Source organism: Macrobrachium rosenbergii, chromosome 23 (assembly GCF_040412425.1).
Source record: "Macrobrachium rosenbergii isolate ZJJX-2024 chromosome 23, ASM4041242v1, whole genome shotgun sequence".
NCBI lineage: Eukaryota > Metazoa > Arthropoda > Malacostraca > Decapoda > Palaemonidae > Macrobrachium > Macrobrachium rosenbergii.
This window is the reverse complement of record NC_089763.1, coordinates 35,721,338-35,742,871: the sequence shown is the minus strand read 5'-3', so window position 1 is coordinate 35,742,871 and position 21,534 is coordinate 35,721,338. Positions and strand designations below refer to the sequence as shown.

At 37.9% G+C, this 21,534-nt stretch overlaps 2 protein-coding genes across 4 annotated transcripts in view; one reads left to right on the top strand and one right to left on the bottom strand.

The window, feature by feature from the left end:
• LOC136851493 (CST complex subunit CTC1-like) overlaps positions 1-3,899 on the top strand; it is a 31,584-nt gene extending 27,685 nt beyond the window's left edge. For all 3 annotated transcript variants that reach the window (XM_067125621.1, XM_067125622.1, XM_067125620.1), the window contains one exon: positions 614-3,899. In XM_067125621.1, coding sequence (XP_066981722.1) covers positions 614-2,377 — 1,764 coding nt within the window. In that variant the 3' untranslated portion in view covers positions 2,378-3,899. The remainder of the gene's footprint in view (positions 1-613) is intronic.
• LOC136851494 (uncharacterized) lies at positions 3,800-21,439 on the bottom strand. Its single transcript, XM_067125623.1, has 12 exons — positions 21,209-21,439; positions 19,643-19,825; positions 18,486-18,809; positions 18,006-18,263; positions 16,819-16,968; positions 16,356-16,520; positions 15,691-15,831; positions 14,609-14,769; positions 12,876-13,027; positions 11,553-11,721; positions 5,878-6,009; positions 3,800-5,152 (listed from the first exon to the last, which is right to left on the bottom strand). The coding sequence occupies exons 1-12, from the start codon at positions 21,219-21,221 to the stop codon at positions 4,829-4,831; spliced, it is 2,172 nt and encodes a 723-aa protein (XP_066981724.1). The 5' UTR covers positions 21,222-21,439; the 3' UTR covers positions 3,800-4,828.
• Positions 21,440-21,534: the final 95 nt, after the last annotated feature.

The following is a 21,534-nucleotide window of genomic DNA, read 5'->3' as shown; positions in this document are numbered from 1 at the left end:
CAGTTACTTTGGTTTGGGATGAAATTTAAGCTGCCAGAATTGTGTTTTATTCTTGAAAAATTCTGGTCAGTTGATTTTTTTTTTTTTCCTAGAAATTAAGTTCCTCTAACATAATTCCATTCATTGTAGTGCTGAAAAGGGTATGTCCTGGTTTCAGTACCCCAGCTAGCATTAAAAGTTATAGCATTTTGACATGTACTGTCCTTGTAATGTAGTTCCACTTACAGTGGTCTTCAGAAGTTTCTTCATAGCATCCTTTCACTCCCAGGTTGATTACCTCCATTATTGGATCTCTTTTTTTTTTTTTTTTTTTTTTGGGCAGAATTACACAAAAGTTATTTCGATTTTGTGCAAAAATTCTAGCAAAGGTAGTCTTGTTGATTGACAAGTATTTAAACTCTTGGAGAGAGGTTCACATCTTCACCAACCTTTGCCTGGATGTTCATCTCTCATTCAAGGGAAAATCCTTCAAGCCAGATGCATTAAAGTGAAAAACATCATTCACTGATATCATTTATTTCCATTATAAAGGCAACAACCTAATTACAATTGTTTTAAATGTTACATCAGACTGAGTACTTTTGTTTTATATAATTTTTTTCATCTTTTCCAGGAGTTTACACCACCATTTTCTTTGATGAAAATAAAGGAAGTGCTAGCCATGGAACCCAGTGAATCAGCTGGAAGTGAAGAAGCTGCTGTTCCTCAGATTTGGAATTATCACATCAGTCAGCAGAAGGAGCCCTCCTATGTTGTCGGGACATTGTCTTTTGGTGATAACGGAATCTTGCAACTTTACGATGTTAATGGAAGTATTGATATTTTGATATTAGGAGCACAAAATCAGTTATTAGAGGGATCATTGGTGGCACTTTATAATTTCTCAGTAGTTGTAGAAACATTCATTATTCGCGATCTGCATGAGAAGTATACCAAATTACAGAAAAAGTATATCATTGTTGATAGGCCCCATGTAGTTGTTTTAAAGGAGCAGCCTAAATCAGAGGCTTATCCATTGCATGAGACGACAAATGTCACTATTATTTCAAAATCAAATGTCATGTGCATCCAACCTCAAACAGACTTACAGCACACGTATGTAGACAAGTTTTTTATTGCTAAAGCTGTTGTGAACCAAACCTTCCCATGTGGACGACAGGAAAAATGGGACACTTTTGTCAGATTTTCTGGTAAGAATGCATTAGCCCATTCATGTTTTGAAGATGGGTATTCTTACACTCTACATACTGGTTTAAAAGAGCCAGGAGTTTATTTGAAGAAAACCTGTGCAAACATTTGGTTAAGGTCAATGCAGTGTCACTATGGGACCTCTGAATGTGTGTACATTCCTGAAGAAACCAAGATTGTTGACATGACTCCAGGACGAACTTGTGTAAGCCCAGTTGATATTGAAAGGTTGTTGGATGGTAATACCTGTGAAAGCAGTGAGCTAATCACAGTCATTGGTGTGGTCCAAGATCGGCAGTTAATGACATCAAAATTTGAGTCAGAAATCAGCCATTTCCCATTGGCATTCACCAACAACTTTCACATTGGAGTACCTGGAAGCAAAATTCTTAGAATTTTAATGTGTGACTCGAGAGAAAATAGTAATAGTACAATATGGATATATTTTATGGGTTCACAGAATTATTACATTCCACAATACCCTCTTGGGATACTGCCTGGAATGAAGATCGAAGCGTCTTGCGTAATACGCAAGATCTCGAAGAACACAAATCGTGCTTACCTCCGGTGTTCTAACTTTAGTGTCCTTACCCCACTTTCCTTACCTCCTCCTAGCTCTGTTTCACCAAAACTACCTCATCGGTACTTACGTGAAATCTCTGAGCAGGAGGAACCTTTTCAAGTTATTGCTCATATTGAGTGCATCCAGAAAGTTATTTTGAAAAGCATTTGCATAGCTTGTAAATCAGAAATGATTGAAGGAAACTGCAGCTATGTTGGCTGTTCATCACCAGAGGGAGGGATGCTGAGTGTCTATGTCGAAATGATTATAGATGATGGTAGTGAGACTGCTCAGGTATTTATGGATTCTCCAAATAATTTGCAGTTACTGCTACAGTTAAAAGATGAAGATTACAGTCAGTTACATAGCAAAGTTACAGAGAGCGGCAGAAAGCTCTCCTTTAACCGTGCACAGTACTTGAAGGGTGCTTCTGGTCATGTCATCAGTGATGAGGCCTTTGGGTTCTTGTGTTCTCATGATAGTCACTGTCGGCCAATGAGACTAGAGTGTAGGAAATTCAGGAACAGTAATCCTGAAGAAGGTGTTCTTTTGTATTGTTTTGGTGCATTTGAATTGGACCCAGAAAATGATGTAAAGATTTGGGAGTCAAAGCATAGTTCATCATGAGGAAACTGGAGCATATGGGCTAGTTAGCATGAATGTACTCTATATAAGATTGTAGTTTTTAGTAGACATCTGAAAATTCATTTGTGCAGTGGTGCAATGCCTGAAGTATACAAAATTATATGATATAAAAGATGTTTATACATTTATATAAAGCTTCAGTACAAATCTTTTCATATAACAAATAAGTCTCCTGAAGTATTTTGCCTGTACCTTACTAATAGCCCAGGATATGTGGTAAAATTTGTGCTAACCTTCCACTTTTAAACAAGTAAGTTGCTTCTTACAAGGTTAGACCTGCACATTGTTTTGGTGTTGCAGCAATGTCACCTCACTTTATCATTTTTACTTCATATTGTAACTGATATACTATTTGCTTGTTATTTTCATCATAGGTTCTCATGTGATCATTTGACTTTGTTAAATGTTGTTAGCTTATGATGGGGATGTGAAACTGGTTGTTTATTCAGCCACTTTTATAGTTTTTGATTGGTTAGATATTTTTTCTTTTGCTTTTACTCATCCTTAAGAATAGTTTCTGCCAGGTTCATGTGGGAGTTTCAACTGCAAAGTCAGAAATTGGGCAGTTTATAGTTATCTCCATTTTCACACACCTTTGCCACTGTGCTTTGAAAGTGTCCATATGTACTAACACTACACATAGTTATGATGTTTGAGGAGCTGTAGATGGCTCTTGGTTCTTTGCATCGTTTTGGCCGTAATTGCATGCTTTCTGCCTTTTACTTCTCATCATTCCCTTTGGTCTCATGCTACATATCTACCCAATTTCTTTAACTCGCCTTGCTGTAATTTTCACCTTTTATTGATGAACAAATCCTTCAAGTGAGCCCTCTGAGTGGTCTCATCAAACTAGTTTATAGTATTCCTTCCTTTGCCATAAATCCAGTGAAGTTTTGTGGTATCTAACAGCAACTAAGGTTTCCAGTTGAATGAACTAGACTGAGGAACACTTGTGTCATCTCTCCTTCAAGTAGTTGTTTGACGACATACGAAAGTTTGAAGTGTTTTTTTATACTCCATGAATACATAATTATTTTTTATGCTGGTGCCTTCCTTCCAGTCCCCTGTGATTGGTGTAACAATCAAATATGGAAAGCAAGGACTTGGTTGGTGGAGGAAAGAAGTCACACCAAACTTACACAGCAATCCTTTGTTTAAAAGTCAGCATTTAGCACAATTTCACCAAATGCACTGGGCATTAAGGTATAGAAGTAAGGATTTCCTTTATGAAAAACAAATTTTATACTATATTTTAGATTTGAATCGTGCCAATGTCACATTAGGAGGCACAAAATTATTTTTATCATAAGAATATTTTTATTAATGATATATTTACTAACCCTTAAAGGAATGAATTTTATTTTTATACTCTGATTATATAATGGATTAAGTAGTTGCCACACCATTGAGAAAAATATGTATTTCAAATTTTGTACATTTCTTTAAATATTTTATGTACTGCATGCCGCTCTATTACATGAATAAAATAGGAAATTAATTTTCAGTCATTCGTATGTAATGTAACATGAGATTACGTTACTTTAAACATCCACAATTTGTTTCTGGTGTTGTTTACTGATTTAAGCACTTAATGAACTGAAGTTACTCTTGTCACATTAACAACAATGTTTTATCACTTAATGAATTTAAAAGCATGAGCAGAGAAGGTTAATGAAATGTTTACATGTCTTTAAAAGTTTGTAAAATGTAGCTTGGTACATTAACTGCAAAATTTACCATTCCAATTATTTTTTGGGTACATAAGTTGCTGAATGCCATGCTGATTAACAGCCTGGAGTTAAATTTTATAAAGTTATTAAGCAACATCGCCAGTGATGAGAGATCCTCATTTAAAAGTCTAAACTTGCAGAATGCCTAGATGTTTCCAATATTTAATGAAATTCTGATCCCCAAAATTACCCACCAATGCTGTTATTTAAATCAAAATTGAAATATTTTTCACATTTGTGAGAAGTATGGAAAAAAGGTTCAAGATACCAAGTTTGCTATTGTGAGCAAATTACTGCTTTGTATTTATATTCACCAACATCCATCCAAAGTACAACCTTTGCAAAAAAAAAATGGATATGCATATGTAAAGTATTTTTACAAAATATTAAATAACAAATACAGCAGCACTAGAGTTTGAGAATATATATGTAAATTATTTTATAAATTACTAAACAGAAAATACAACAATGCTAGAATTTCAAAATACAGTTATCAAAACTTCCTCATACACATGAATGTAAGTAATTCCTACTAACTTTCATGTCTTTGCTAGATCCCTCTACCTTAATTACTCAAATAGCTATCAGTGCATTCCTGACTTACCTTTGTTTGTGGATAAATTTACCTTCTCCAGTACACTTTTCCCTCATCTTGAACTTCTATAGGGATATAAACACAGAATGACATTACTTTGTATCTCCCTCATTCTCTTACCGTGGCCTCTTTTGGTTTTACAGCTTTCTTACCCTTTGGGAATTTTCCCTTTTGGTGTTTTACCTTGCTTACACCTTTGTAAGATTTCCCCATTTTGTGCTGTGGCTTAGTCATGCCACGGTGTGATTTTCCATTTTGGTATTGTGGTTTACTATTGGTGTTGTATAATTTTCCCTTACGGTGCTGCAATTTACTTGGGGCATTGTGTGATCTGATGTTCTGGTCTTCTTGTGGACCAAGGGCTTCATCTAGTTTCCTCTGTACAATGTTCGGTAGACGTGGGAGCGTTTCAAATCCGAAACATTTGGCAAGCTGTGAATGGATAAAGCAAAGCCAATTAGTAATTTCGTCTGCTAGGACAGTACCCTAATTGTTTCTGTCATACTCTCAAAAGAAAGACCTTACATTACTCAAAATGCAGTTTACTTTACAAAACCAGCAGTTTGAATGTTTTTCCTATCATAAAATGCAACTTCATAGTTTTCCTTTCAGTCTAATACTAATACTAACCATTTTTCCCTCAGAAAATGAATATTTCCATGAACATATAAAAGTAATATTTAAAGCAAGGAAATTGTAGTCATGCAATACTTCGTAGTATTTAAGACTAATTTTAATAAACTCCTGAACAGGCCTGAACTTGTAAATTCTACCTGAGTATGGCAAGGATATAGTATATAACTATGTACCAGAACTCAAGCTAAGAAATTTTTAGATCTCAAAATCATACTCAAGGTGAACACCTGTACACTAAATGCTACCAAAAACCCTCAGTTTTTTATATTTTTCCTTTCTTTATTCATAATGTTTATGACAGTACTGAATAATACTAAATGCCCACATGAAAAAAAATTAAAAGCAAGATTAGACTTCACTGCATCTATTGCAAGAGGAAAAGTATTCACTACTCAACAAACTATTAATGCCATGCTCAAAATAATATACTTTCCCAATCTTAGAGTCATCCCAAGTTCCTTTTCAAAAATGATTATTAGTCATGAGTATTTCAAGTGAGTAATGCTACCTCTAAACCTTACCTTTTTGAGATCCAATTTTGTGATATCCAGAAACTCATTATTATTGTAGTTGAAATACCCTCCAAAGTGACTTGCCAGTGCTTTTAAAGCTAGCACCTTAAGGTTCTTAGTGTTTCTTACAGTTTTTTCCACCTAAAAGAAAAAGTTGAAATTGTTTTCAATATCAAAAATGACATTGATATAACATCATTTTCTTGCAAAACACAGAAGATACTCAAAGGGATTAGAAAAGTCATTAAATAAATATTGCACTCCTGGCTTATATACTTGTGGACAACCATACCTTAAGATTCTGGCTGTTTTCAATGAAATTTTCAAAATTAAATTTTGCTGTTTTGTACATTCCATCTTTAAGCAATTTTAACAAATATTTTAATATATTTTTGTTACCGGCAAGAAATGAAATTTGCTAAACAAATACACACTGAATATGAATAAAAGTCTTAGCCACGAGTGATGAAACAAAAGTTTCTTGATATTTTTCACAAATGGAAAAAAAGCATGCTATTACAATTTACTTTTCCATAAGTGAAACTGGTGACAGGAAATAACTGCTTAATCATATGTAAAAGAAATTTGTATTGACATTTGTTTCTGGTATCTTGCATCAGAACTTTCTAAACTTCATGACAAATTTCAATAACTTGCGAGGTCCCACTTGCTTGCCGGGACCCTCAGGGCAGCATCATTTCAAAACAAAAATCCACAGACACTTTGAGTACTCTTAAGAAACATAGATCCAGCGCTCCATTTATGCATTTTTCTGAAGCTACTTTATGATACTGTTAGAATTGTAATTACTAACACATGTCAGACAGTGCAAGCTTTCCAATCATATGTTTTGAACTCTTTCTAATTTGTATATAGAATTGTTAACCATTTTCCAGGAGTGATAAAACATCTGACTGTATTGTATATACTATAGATATCTCTCTGTTCCTCCCTAATGTCAAATGCTACTTTCACGCTTGCAAGAGTTCTTGACCTGTTGGGGATTTTGTGTCAATAAATCAGAATACACTTTGACTTTGCCTCCTACTCGCCACCTCATTATACTGGTGACCCCAAAGATGACCGACTCCGCCACAGCAGCAGCAAGAATCCACCTGCCACCCTTCACAACCCACAACCCAGAGGGCTGGTTCTTCAGAGGAGAAACCATCTTCAGGTCCAAGAAGATCAGCTCCACATCCCGCAAAGCCGACGCCATCCTCAAGTTCCTGCCAGACAATATCTTTGAACTTGTTGCGGAATGGCTCACCGACCAAAAGACCACCATCACCTACAAAGCGCTGAAGGACCAACTACAGTCGTCCTTCAGCATGCCACCTGCCCTCCAAGCAAAGAAGTATCTAGACAATGTGGGGACAGCAATAGGAGCCCAGTGGCTGATGCATGTCTACAAGCAACTGCAGCGGCTAGTTACGATCCCCACCACAGATGGCCACCCAGGGGCTATGTTGGACCTTGTGAGAGAGGTCCTACTCACAAAATTACCCTGCCAGACAGTCACGGCTATCCCCAACACATCAAGCATGGCCCTCAATGAGCTCCTGAAGATGGTCAACACTGTCCACTTGGCCCATAAGTTGACATAGCCTACTCAATCACCCGTATGAGCAGCCACCCCACAGCCACAGCAACAGACGGACAGTGATCCAGAGGGTCCCACTGCCTGCATACACAGCTACCGGAGCTTCAGGAGGAAAAACAAACCAAACAAAAGCCCAAAACAGAAGAACACCCCAAAGGCACTTGTTTCAACCACTGGAGGTTTGGGAATGAAGCTTGAAAATGCAAAAACGACTGCTGCATGTCAAAAAACAGGCAAAAGGGCCGCAGCAGCGACCCAACAAACTAAATGTCAGCAGTGGGTAGACCAGTTGCCTTGTAACAGTAAGAGAAACTGCGCATGCTTTCCACTTTCTTCCAGGTACAGGCAAAAAGACTCCACATGTTTTTCATTACGGACAAAATATCAAATACGGAGCTCTTGGTCAACAATGGCGTATGCAAGTCGTTCGTGCCAGCCAACCTGCATGAACGCCTCAATCCAACCCCCAGCATTCCACAGGTTTCCACTGCCAGCGGAGCCCCGCTGAAAATATACGGGAAACAGACCATTAATTTGTCGTTCAGAGGGAAGCAGTATAATTGAGCGTTCATCAAAGCAGATGTAACAGTCACACTTTTAGGAGTAGACTTCCTGAAAGCCTACAACATGCTGGTGGACATAAAAAATGGCAGCTGATCACAACCTGGCTCTGTAGCCCTACTCACTCCAACTCCAGCACCAGAGATAAGTCGCCTCCTACAGGAGTTCCTGGAGGTATTTAAGGATGACCTGCAGCACGACCTGACCAAACCTGCAAAGCAGCACGTCCAGCACCACAGTCACCGAAGGTCCCCCAGTGCATGCCTGTTTCAGACGTTTGGCCCCAGAAAAACTCACCCACGCCAAACAAGCTTTACAAGACTGGAACGAGCAGGAATAGTATGCCAAAAAGCCTCCAGACCCTCGGCGTCTCCCCTCCACATGGTACCAAAACCTGACAGCACATCACGACCCTGCGGCGACTACCAGAGACTCGACATCAAGACAGTACCTGACAGGTACCCACTGCCGAACATCACTGACAGAACAAACCAGATGGAGAGCACCAAAATATTTATGAAGATCGACCTGCTGATGGGATACTTACAAGTCCCGGTCGCAAAGGAGGACATTGAAAAAACGGCCACTATCATCCCCCTCGGCACATACACCTTCAACTATAGCTGCTTCGGCCTTTGGAACTTAGTTGCGATTGTCCAACATCTGATGGACGAAATCCAGGGCAATCTACCCTTCTGCATTGTCTACGTCGAGGACATAAATTCAACCCCAACAACACAAGAGAGATGCAGGCAGGTCCCACAAAAAAAAAAAAAAAAACTTATAGTCCGAAAGGACAAATGTGAATGGGCAAAACCAGCAGTGGAATTCTTGGGCCACCAAGTACACCCTGAAAGGGTCAAGCCCCTCCCAACGAAGGTCCAAGCATCACCGACTTCCCACAGCTGACAACAATCAAAGCAGCCCAAGAATTCATGGGAATGATAAACTATTACCACATTTCATACCCAACCTTGCTGAAACAATGACTCCAATATATGACTGCAGGAAAAGAAAACCTAAAAAACTGTGTTGGTATGAAAAACATAATAAAGCCTCCATGCTAGCCAGAAAAGCAATCACCTCTGCTGCCACACTAACCTTCCCTTTACCCTTTAGGTTCCTCACCCTAAAGATGGACGCGAGTAGCACAGTGATGAGTGCAGTACTAGAACAAGACTCAGACGATGGTTGTCGCCCATTGGTATTCTTCAGCAAAAGTTAACACCAGCAGAACAAAAGTACTCCATGTTTGACCGAGAGTTACTGGCAGTCCACAGAGCAGACGGACCACCAACCGTTGGTGTCTTCACCAAAAGTGGGGACGGGTGGTCAGCAAGACAGCAGTATCATCTATCATCAATACTGAACACTCTTGCACCATCAGATACTTAAAGGGATCTTCCAACATGGAAGATGCCCTTTCCCAAAACTCCATCAACAATGTCCAGATTGGGATATCATATCCTGAAATAGCATCAGCTGAGAAGGGTGACGTGGACCAACAGCAATTTCAGTTGGAGAACCCCGCCCTAACATGGAGTGTCCTATCCATCAATGACAGAGGGATGACCATAACCTGTGAGATGAGTACCGGGTGCCCTCGCCCATACCTTCTTTAGGGTTAAGAAAGAAAGCCCTCAACCTTTCCCACCCATTGGGCAGATCAGCCGCCTTGAACCCTGTTGGAATGGTACATGTGTAGAATGAAGGAGGACATCAAGAAGTTGGCAAAAGAATGCCTCCCATGCCAAACATCAAAGGCACACAGAAACAGAGATAAGAGAGTTCCAGGCAACACAGCGACAACTGGCCCACATCCACGTCGACATCATGGGACCCTTGCCCCTCTCTGAGGGGTACAGGTATCTCTTCACAATCATTGACCAGAATACCAGATGGCCAGGAGCAGTATCAGTAAGGCAGCAGACAGCAGAGAGTTGTGTGAGAGCACTAATAGGCTGGGTCAGCAGGTATGGAGTACCGCAATACATAACGAGTGACAAAGGAGCAAACTTCACTTCCACCTTATGGAGCTCCCTCGCCGCCAGCCTCGGGACAACAAATTCACACAACAGCATACAACCCAGAAGCGAACAGCATGGTGGAGCGGCTGCACCACTCCCTCAAATTAGCACTCGCCGCCAGATGTCAAGGCGGGAGTTGGAGAAAGGAATTACCGTGGGTCTTGCTGGGACTAAGAGCAGCGCCGCATGCAGCATTCAATGCATTGCGGCAGAAGCACTCTATGGACAAGTGTTGGCGATACCGGCAGACTTATTTCGCAACCTGAAAGAGCCCACAACTCTTCCAGATGTCCGTAGAGCATTGGAAAACATCATGCTGGTGAAGACAACATACAACGTAGCAATGAAAGAATACATTCCCGAAGACCTCAAAAGTGCAAAGTATGCATTCATAAGAATAGTAGATGCATACAAGCCCACCCCCTCCAGCCTACTCGGGACCACACTGCATACTGCAACAGAGAGAGAAAACGTACCAGCCAACGGTGGATGGGAGGATAACCTGGGGTCTCCACCGACAGATTAAAACAAGCCTACATCCCAGACTGCAACCCATTCCCCTAGGCCTACTTTTGGGGGTGGAGTACTTGTGAGGTCCCACTCAGTCACTGGGACCCTTAGGGCATCCTCATTTCAAAACAAAAATCTACAAGACGCACCGATTACTCTCAAGAAACACCCGGCATTCCTGATTCTAGCAATATTTTGCGCATTTTTCAGAAGCTACTTTATAACATTGTTAGAACTGTATTTACTAACACATGTCAGACATTGCAAGCATTCCAACCATATGTATTGGACACTCTTTCTAATTTGTACAGTATATAGAATTGTTAACCATTTTCCAGGAGTGAGAAAACACATCTGACTGTATACAGATATCTCTCTGTTTCTCCCTAATGTCCAATGCTACTTTTACTCTCTTGACATGTTGGGGATTTTTTGTCAATAAATCAGAATACACCTTGACTCTGCCTCTTAGTTGCCACCTCGTTATAAACTCATATAATGAAAACCAAGCATTTTTAAATTGCCTTGATGTGTCAAAATGCCAACTGAATGGGTACATCATAATCTCCATTAGTGACCAACTCAGCAGTTTCACATTTTCTTTTAAAGCCTCTCATTCAAGATTCTCCACATCACCAAAGGTTACAAAAGAATACAGTATTAATATATGGGTTCCCAGATCTTAGTGCAAATACGGGTATAGGAATATAAAATTTATGGGAAAAAAAATACAGGTCTCAACTTATCAGATGCTTCAGCCATCAGACCTGATAAATGGCAATGGAATACATTCAAGAAATTATAAGCTAAAAATAAAGCCTTATCATTTCTAGCCTAAACTTAACTGTACTTTTAGAATATTCAAGATTTTTATCTGCAAAATGCACCAAGAGCAAAACTAATGATGATGCTAACAAGTAAAGAGGTCTGTAGGTAAAGCAGTTACCTTACTGTAACAAAAATGGAATTAAAACTGTACATACCATAAGCTGGAGATCTTTTGACTTATCCCAAGTGAAGTTCTCCAACTGGAGATGCACATTTTGGCTTTTCAGCAAACCTAACAATCCCTTTTCTTCTTCACGAATGAACAAAAGCGCTTTGCCCTTTCCACCAGCACGAGCTGTCCTTCCTACGCGATGGATGTATTCTCTGGGAAAACCCAAAACATATTAGTAGTCAAACTTTCAAAGATCAAAGGCCCATCTTTTGTCTATAATTCCCTTTCCTGAATCATTCCTATTACAAAAGGCTTCCTGATGAAGTCTGGAAGCAAAACTGAGCATATAAAAAATTTATTTTTACTCCAAATTTAAATGAAACCAAAATATAAGTGTTATATTTTGTAATTTTTTATTAGCTTCTTTACAAATATGTCCAGTCATAAGAGTATAACACAATCACTTCACTTCATTTTTGAAAAATTCAGTAAGGGCAGACAAATTTGCCACAGGTCTATTGTGACTAAAAAAAAATTATTGATAATTAAATACCTGTATGGTGAACAACGGCAAAAATGTAGGAAACATCAAGGAAATAACTTTTACATAAAATTCAGCTTCTTGCTAGAGTGCTGTTTCTTTTGTTTACATTCTCAATGCCAAGACGAAGTCCGAAATGATTGCTCTAATACTGACCATTTCCTTACTGCTTTTCCAAATCCTCTCTCAGACAGCCTAACTTTATTGTATAAGTACTCATTTTACCAATGTTTCCTCCAACTGGCGTGAGTCCATTCTACTGTCTGGAGGCCTCATGATATCATCCAGGTCATCATATCTCATATTCACTCAAAGAGATGTCAGCATTCTCCTGACTACTCAATGAAAGTTTTTCTCTCCATAAAATTTTTTGGAATTTGCTATGTGCTTCTTTTACCCCAACTCTTATTGCCTACTGCATCCTTTCCCATCAAGCTTCACTCTTTTCCTCAAACCCTTTCCTTTGGGTTGCCTGTCTCTTCAGCTTTCCCATAAAAAACAGTGAGGTCCCCAAACAAATATGGGCAGAATATGCACACGACATCTACCAAATAATCTTTCACTCACCCAAGGCATCACTAAACTGCAGAAGTAAGCAGCCTTCCGACTTGATTATGGACAGTTTTGCACAAGTAAAACTAAAAGTAAAATAAATTATAAATTCCAGAAGCAGAATCAGTGAGGTTACACCTCTCAACTCTCCTTTTAAACATACCCTCAACACTTATTCTGTTTCAGAACGCTCCCTGCATTTTGAGAAGCATTTTACATAAATTCTTGAGACAGCCACCATAAGCATCAGTTAACATTCTGCTTATTACTTACTTGGGATCTCGTGGTGGATCAAACTGTACAATCCAGTCTACTGCTGGGATGTCCCAGCCCCGAGCAGCAACATCAGTACACAGTAAGATTCCAGATTCCAATTTCGAGAAACTATAGAACATCTGTGTACGTAATCCCTGCTGATTTTTACCCTGAAAGAGAGGAAGTATCTGGTTACAAGGTTTAATTGTTAAGCATTTGGCACCCACCTACACTAACATAAAATGGTTCAAGCATTTCAATGCAGTTCATTTTTAGCCCTTAAAAAGGATAATGTAATGAACACTGGAGAGGAGGAATTATTAAGAAAACGAGCAGTTATGCAACACAAGGATTGTTTTTGCAAATTACATCACATTCAATTACTAAATTTTTTTTTATACTCTAGATGAGCCACAAAGCTATTTAATGACTAAAGACATTCAGTCCTTTAATGACAAATTTTTACAATTATCATCATAAACGTTTTTAAGTCAACCCCATAAAGGGGAAAGCTAAGATGTTAAAAAAAGTCTACACTTTTTCGTCCTGTGTTCTTCAATTATTCCTCTCTCCATGATTTCTGGTCTCCCTACATGTCTTTGTACTGCTATGCTACTTCTGTAGCTACTGCTTTCCTGACCTCAACTTGGACTTCCGCACTTATCAGCTACATTATCATCATTATACTTTCTGCTTGGCTACCATTTTAGATGCCATCCATTCTTGGATAAATCTCTTAAATTCAACGTTAAGTGTAAAGTACAGGTTACTTTAGCGTAGGAACTGTAGAATTTCTGTTGCATGTAGGATATCTAGTAGAAGACATTCATGTGCAGGTTAATACAGGGTCTATGTTACTTAACAGACCTATTTATTCACCAGAAAGCCAGAGCCACAAAGTATATGGTAAGTTGAGGTGCTACTTCTCATTTCTACTAATTTACAATACTAATGAAAGAGTGGAATAGAATAGAATTTAGGCCAAAGGCCAAGCACTTGGACCTACAAGGTCATTCAGTGCTGAAATGGAAATTCACAGTAAAAAGGTTTGAAAGGCATAACAGGAGGAAAACCTCGCAACTGCACTGTGAATCAATTGTTAGGAGAGGGTGGAGAGTAAGATGGAAGAAAGAATATGAACAAAGGTACAGTAAAAGGAATGGCAGGGGTTGCAGCTAGGGAATGAAGGGATGCTGCAAAGATAAAAAAAAAAAATAAATAAATAAAAAGTAGAACACTTTCTACCTAAGCAGTGTCAAGTGCCAGCTTTCCTCCTTCATAAATGGATCCATATACTGTACTGTATATATGTAAAAATTTAGTTAAAAAATTATGTAGTACTCCAGTATTACAGACTCCTCCTACTGTCCCCCTTCCCACCCCTCATGTTTTCCTTTGCTCTGGGTTTTTCACGCCCGTATGCCTTGTCCCAGCTCCTGCCTCGTAAGCGGTTGCAGATAGCTTCTCTAATAATTGTGAGTTACTATTTGTATACCATATGATATTTTGGATATGGTATTGGGCAGAATATTTAGACTGCCTATTGTTTGTGTTGATCATGTTATACGTGGTAATATTTTGGTATGTAAAGTTTTGTTTTATTTAATTAAATGTAGTAAAAGTTTTGTGGTTTTTCCATACAACCTAATGTTTTATTTGGTTTATATCTAATAATTTTGTGGACTTAACTTGAACCTTGACAGCAATAACTGTACTGCAACAATGAAAGAGGGAAAAAAAGATTCACTTACGTTTATATCCATGACATTCAGCCCAAGAGAGTTGAGAAGTTTGCAATAGAATTTGACAGCATTGCAGGTACTGAAAAACACCATAATTTTCTTCTTCTTATTTTTCTCCAGGAAGTTGTGCAGTATAAGGACCTTCTTTTCTGGCGGGCACATCACATAGGCTGTAAAGAGTCAAGTTTATTTCAAACCAACTCAGTAGCCATACTTGGAGAGGGGTTACCTCTGTAACTTGAATTAAGCAATCACAAAGACCACGTCAGTGAAATTTACCACCTTAGATTTTAAGATTTTAAGGCAGATTCAATTAAATACAGATCTACATTTATACCAAAATACAAATAGTTTTTTCCGACTTAAATAAAAAGCAAGTTTCAAAGGGAAAACAAATACTGTCTTAGTCATGTCACACTGCATTATATATTACATATCTCTTTGACATACAGTCCAGTTAATGACAACTACCCCACAGTCTGACCTGTGATGTAGTTTAAGTACTGTAATAGTTTTAGTCAATTTCATTTTGTAACACACATCAATATTCTACCCAATATTCTTTCCCAGTGAAGGCAGAAAAGATTACTGAAAAACAAGACTGCTAGGGTTACTGTATTAACAATGCATGGGGAATGGCTACAAAGGCTTGATGATTTAAAGAGTAGAATAATTTTGTTATAAGAAATCCCTGTTCTAGAGTTCCTTGCCAATCATAAAGATGCTGTACTAAGAGCAAGAGCCTGGAGGATGTTTACATCCCACAGTGTGTTGTACATTCTTACAGTCACAATTGCATTATTTTTTTTCTTTCTGCCTTTGGTTTTTTATCCATCCCCCCCTGCTCTCTTCCTATCTACAAAGCTGTACAGATTCTTTGTCAAGCTCCAATTTTCACCTGCCATTTAGAAGCTATTACATTCAGACTAGTGCCACAGGTCTAGAAATGACTCATTTGTCTGCTTGAGCAACTACAAAAATTCTTGATGTTTCTACAAACAATGTGTAACAAAACATCAATGGATAAATGGATGACATTTCTTAACTATACAGTATTAATATTTTAAAATGCAAAAAACTGCTTCTGTCACCTTGTTCAAGACCATCTACAGTAGCGGTCTTTGCCAAGGGTTCACCTTCTACTTCCACCGGTTCATCGTTGAGAGATAATCTTGCCAGTAAATCTACTTTCTTGTCTTTAGTTGCACTGAAAAACATTGTTTGCTTCTTTTCTGAAAATAAAAGAATATGTAAATATGGAACATGAAATGAGAACAAATTGCTGAAGTATAAAAAAAAATATACAATATGGGAAATTTCAATTATCTAATTGTTATACAAATTTTACAATTTTGGAATGCCATCACGCTAAAGTATCAATATGTCGCTCAATAACAAGTACTAAGGTTTGTTCTGTAAAGAAAAACTGGCCTTACTACATGTTAACATATGTTTACCAAAAGAAATTCTGAACTAAATCTTAGAAATTGTACTATTCTTCTCCAAGTTAGTCATACTAGTAAATTTCCAAACCAAAATGTATCTAACACCGTTTGAAGAAGAAGCTATTTTTGGCATTAAAAAAAATCATATACATGGCTTGGACAAAAAACCATAACTCATTCTACCACAAATATAAAATTCCTTATACCAAGAATATGTAATGCACATTTAAGAATCTCAACAGTCTCCTGTACTCAAAAAAGACAAATGGAGAGAGAGAGAGTTTTTAAAAACAAACTACTTTCATACTTACTTGGAAGTAGTTCTAATATTGCATTTACCTCCTTCTCAAAACCGACATCCAAAATGCGATCTGCCTCATCAAGAACAAGGCAGGCCAGGTTTTTAGTAATGAAATTAGGGGTACCTTTCAAGTGGTTTAATAATCTCCCAGGAGTAGCTACTAATACATTGATGCCTGAAAACAAGTCAAAATATATTAAATTTGATCAAGAAAAATTTCACCATTCTAGTACATTTTTACAATATTACTTTCAATAAAAATATGTAAGCTAAAGGGTAAAATTTCCCTTAACTAAACTTCCAGTTATACAGTACCATGAATATTGCATATACCTGCATTCTCATTACCACCTGTGGATTGGTAATAACCTGATTACCTTAGAAGAAGCACAATTTAAAGAAAGATTTGGCTTCTGTTATGGAAGAAGGAGGAAGTTACAATTTCCTAGTGGAAATTACACAACACATCTTACCTTTCGCTAAAATTTCAGCTTCCTCGGAGTTATGAACCCCTCCAATGAGGATTCCTGACGTTAGAGAATGATCTTTGATAACTTTTTTTAAGACATCAAAAGTCTGCATTGATAGTTCTCTGGTTGGGGAAATGATAAGAGCTCCTGTGCCTGAAATAACAGATCACAAATAATACAACTAAAGCACCGGAAGATTAGAGTACAGTACCAATATTTTAAAGCATCCATTTTTTACCTACTCAAATACTTAGACTTGAATCAAATACAGTACAGAAGGTTCTTTACACTATTCCTCTGGCTCACAGCTTCAGTGCCCTCTGACGTACACCTTTTACTTGTACCTAAAGGCATTTTCTCACATAACTATATCTAAAAATGCTAAACCATGTTTTGGTTAAACTACTATTTAGAATACTGATACAATTGCAATAAATGGTATAAAGGTAATGTGTAGCAAGGCACAAAATGAAAACAAAATCCAGTCTTCTTTGGTTATAAACACAACAAAGAGCTATAAAAGTGGACTAGCATGACACAAACAATAAACATGATGGAAAATGGAGACAGAAGTATCAAAACCAATACATAACATACCACAGCTTAACAATTAACCAGACAACTGAGTCCAGAACAACCTCAACTCTCAAAATACTAGGCTTGTCTTAAAGCACTGCGAAATTACTGGTGCTCTACTGTTCAAAAGGGAGCACTATTAGGTAACAAAAAAAAAAAAAACGGCCTTTCACCAAAGTGGTTGGTAGTCTTGGTCTCATGTACATCAAGACTTTATATTAATTATTGCAGGAACATAAAATACAGTAAAACCCCCGTATTCGCGGTCTCACTATTTGTGGACTCAAGTATTCGCGGACTTCTCTGTGGAACATATCTACCCATTATTCGAGGAAAATTTGCCCAATCGCAGTATTTTTCACTGAGAAATATTCACTAATTACTGTATTTTCATGACTAAATGCACTTTTTGTGATAAAACTATTAACATACTCAGGTATTAGCATTTTCAGAGTTTTTTTTTGTGTTTAAACTATCAAAATAGGCAGTTCTAAGTGTTTTTAGAGGGGTTCTAGGTATTCATGGATTTTAGCTATTTGCGGGGTGCGTATCGCCCACAAATACGGGGGTTTACTTTAATTTAAAAATTTTTTTTAAAATAAACCTCAACTCACCATCTGCGGGAGTGAACTTCAAATGGCTAAGACGCTCCACAACAGGTATGATAAACGCTAAAGTTTTCCCAGACCCAGTCTTAGCAGTGCCACGGACATCTTTGCCCTCTAAGAGCGGTGGTATGGCTTTTTCCTGGATGGGTGTCATTTTTGTGAAACCCATATCAGTAATGGCCTTCAGGGTTTTTTCTGAGACAGAATCCTGCAGACTTGAAAATGGAGGACCTTCTGCCACACTGCTGACAACAATGGCACTCCCTGAAATTTTAAAAATCAGCGAAAAAATAAATATCAAGAAATAAGCAACGAAAACTTCTTTTATAACAAGTAGAGCATACAATTTTTCAACAATAAATGCTAACCCTGCAGTGTCATTACTGTATACAAGCCACAAAATCATGTTCAAGCTTTGTAAGACAATAAAATTAAACGTAAAGTACTTACTAATCTCTTTGTATCTAAAGTTACATATGAACTTACCACTTGTCACTGCTGGTGTGCTCTGCTTCTTCTTCTTCTTCTTTTTCTTCTTCTTTTTGCCTTCCTGACATGAACCATCATTTTCCTGAACTTTCTGAGGGCTGACACTTCCTGAGTCATTCACCTTTGGACCATTCACATCTGTCTCAACAGGAACCCCACCCCCTTCAGATACAGGTATCTGTTGACTTTCCCCATTTTTCTCAGTCTTGGGGGCTTTACTTTTATTTCTTTTCTTTTTCTTCTTTGGCGGAAGAACTGCATCTGTTCCCTCAGTTTCCTTTTTTGAAAGGTCTTCCTCTAAATCTGGCAGTTTTCTCTTCCCTGCAACAGATACGTAACTGAACTTAAATTCAAAAATGCATTTAATTTTGCTGTCAAGTTCCATAAATACTCGGCTTGTTTTTACTTAAGCTTATCAGCTTTAGAGGCAGCTGATAGGTGTGAATCAACATGCAAAAGAATTTGGTGGTCATTTTTATGTATCCATGCTGTTAATGGAAACCTCAAAATACTGCACAAACCTGAATTTCCAGTTAAATTATACCATAGCTATAACTTTTTGCTGCATAAGCAATTTACACAGTCAAAACAATCCACAGCTCGGCTTTTGTGCACAAAGAAGCAATGCCTATGCATTAAGACATTGTAAAGATTTCACCATTTTGTAGTATAAGCATGAAAATATCTCAACATCATATAAATATGGCAAATTTTTATGGCAGTATGTAAAAGGAAACTCCCGCCCCGGGATGATGAGGCCATCATTATGAGATAAGATTTTTAACTCAGCCTACTTAAACTACCTAATAATAAAAATTCAAGATAAGAATTATTCTATAAGTGCCCCACCTAGCATGTCATTACTATACTCATAGTATTACTAGGTGCAAGGTTCCAGGCCACGAAACCAAAGCTAACTGTTGCATTGAAGAATTTCAAATCTTTCTGTAGCCTATTCATCCCTCACTTGGTAATTCATTAATGGTCTCCTATCTACAAAATCTTCAAATCTTACAAAAATACAGTAAAACCCATCCCATGTAAACTAACCATCAGTAGATTTCTCATTAACTTTCTGAGACTCACTGTTGTCATTTACTACTGTGCTTTCAGGAATACTTTTTCAACCCCATTAAGATTGATGTCAGTTTTACCTGTCTCTGCATTGGCTTCACTGGAATTGCAGATTTGTTGAGCTTCATTCCCATTAGGTACTTTACTTTTATTCTTCTTCTTCTTCTTCTTATTTTTCTTTTTTGGAGTAACGGCAGCTTCAGTTGGAATTTCATCATTTTTGTGAACACTGTCTTCTTCCAGTTCAGAAGCTTTTCTCTTTTCTGAAAAATAACATGAATTAGGCTAAGTTATTCTTAAAAACTAACTTTTAAAATATGGTGCCTCTCCACAAAAGACAGCAAATAGTGGGTTCTACACAAGAATATTGTCATCCTAAAAGCTTGTCCTTCTCATGGATATTATAATGAAGATAGTGATGGAGATGGTACAACTGTACGAAGAACTTCATAGACAGCAGCTACAGTATACGTATACATTACATGAATATGCTTTACCCTATGTGAAAGCATGTTATCATAAGCGCAGATCTAAGCATGTAAGGTAGCCCAGACTAGCCTTTGCAATATTTTAAGACGCGAATGAAGTGAGGGGGGGTCACGGCTACTGCAGGCCTTGTAGGTATTTCAAAGGGAATATGACAGAACCAGACTTGCCTTTATGTAACCAAACCTCAGACATCATGTCCTAACCTGACTTCCGACCCCTCCAATTAAGTTATGACCTCTCACTCCGAGTTCTATCCTATTTCAATTATTCTTACTAGACTTGTTTTAGAACACTGAGAATACAGTACATGGTACAAAACTGGGTCTGATAGCAGATTTAGATGGTGATGATAATAACGATGTAAGCTTTGACTGATTGATTGATTATGAAATTTAGGCCTTGAAGACCAAGTGCCGGAACCCATCAGGATTATTCAGCGCCGTAATGAAGGTGAAATATATAGGGTAATTCTAAGTATTAGCTCCGTGCCTGTTTTTACCTTGGAAACTGTTTTTTTCTACACTTTTAGGGCTTCTGATACTGGCAGTGCATTTGTTTGTTGTCGACCAAATGGAATGTCCCTTCGCTGTGTTTAGTACTGGCCCGGGGTACCCATATGTTGACAAGTTACTGCACTTGCCGGACGGGATATGAACTGTTCCAAACACACGTCCCCGTGCTCTGTCTTGTGAAGATCGTGTATGGAAACCACTTGTTGGATGGACTTCAGGGGTTAATTGCAGATTTATTACATTGGTGCGACAAAAACTGAAGGTAAACCCATAATTAGCAACCAAAAACTGTAGAAAAAGTTAGTTAGGGAAATCGTCGCCGCAGAGCTACTACTCAGATCTACCATATATAGATTAATGATACGATTGATAATGAATAGGTGAATGATGACATACTAGTCAAAAACCTTTTGGGTAGGATAATAGGCTACTGAAGACTATTAGCATATCGGTCCCATCTAGGTTCGGCAAATACCAGTTTACTTGCAAAATGGGGGCCACGTTTAATACTAACCCTTTAAGGATGAAGGTAAAATAATAAGAAAAGACGGTAAATAGGCTACTATAAACATGAACGAAAGACATGAACAAAAACATTAAAAAAAAGACTAAGCCTGAGGGCTGTGGTAGGAAACGATAACTCACCTGCGGTAGTCATTATGTCTAAAGGTAATAATTTTCCAAGTTACCTCGTTGTTATCCTTGATTCAATATCAAAATTACACTTCATCAGTAAACTTAGAGTAGGTTATCACAGTACTTTTCACATGCAAGTAAATTTAGAAAAGCTGTCGGCCGCTTAAGCATGGCATAGGATGATAGTAGTAGTAGTAGTAGTAGTTACAATGAGGTTCCTCTGAAACGGCTCCCTTCGTTCTAGTTCACCTTTGATTGTATTTATTTTCAAAGTTTATTTTGCCCGTTTTCAGTTTCCTCTATGAACAGATCCATAAAAAGGAAGATATTGGCTG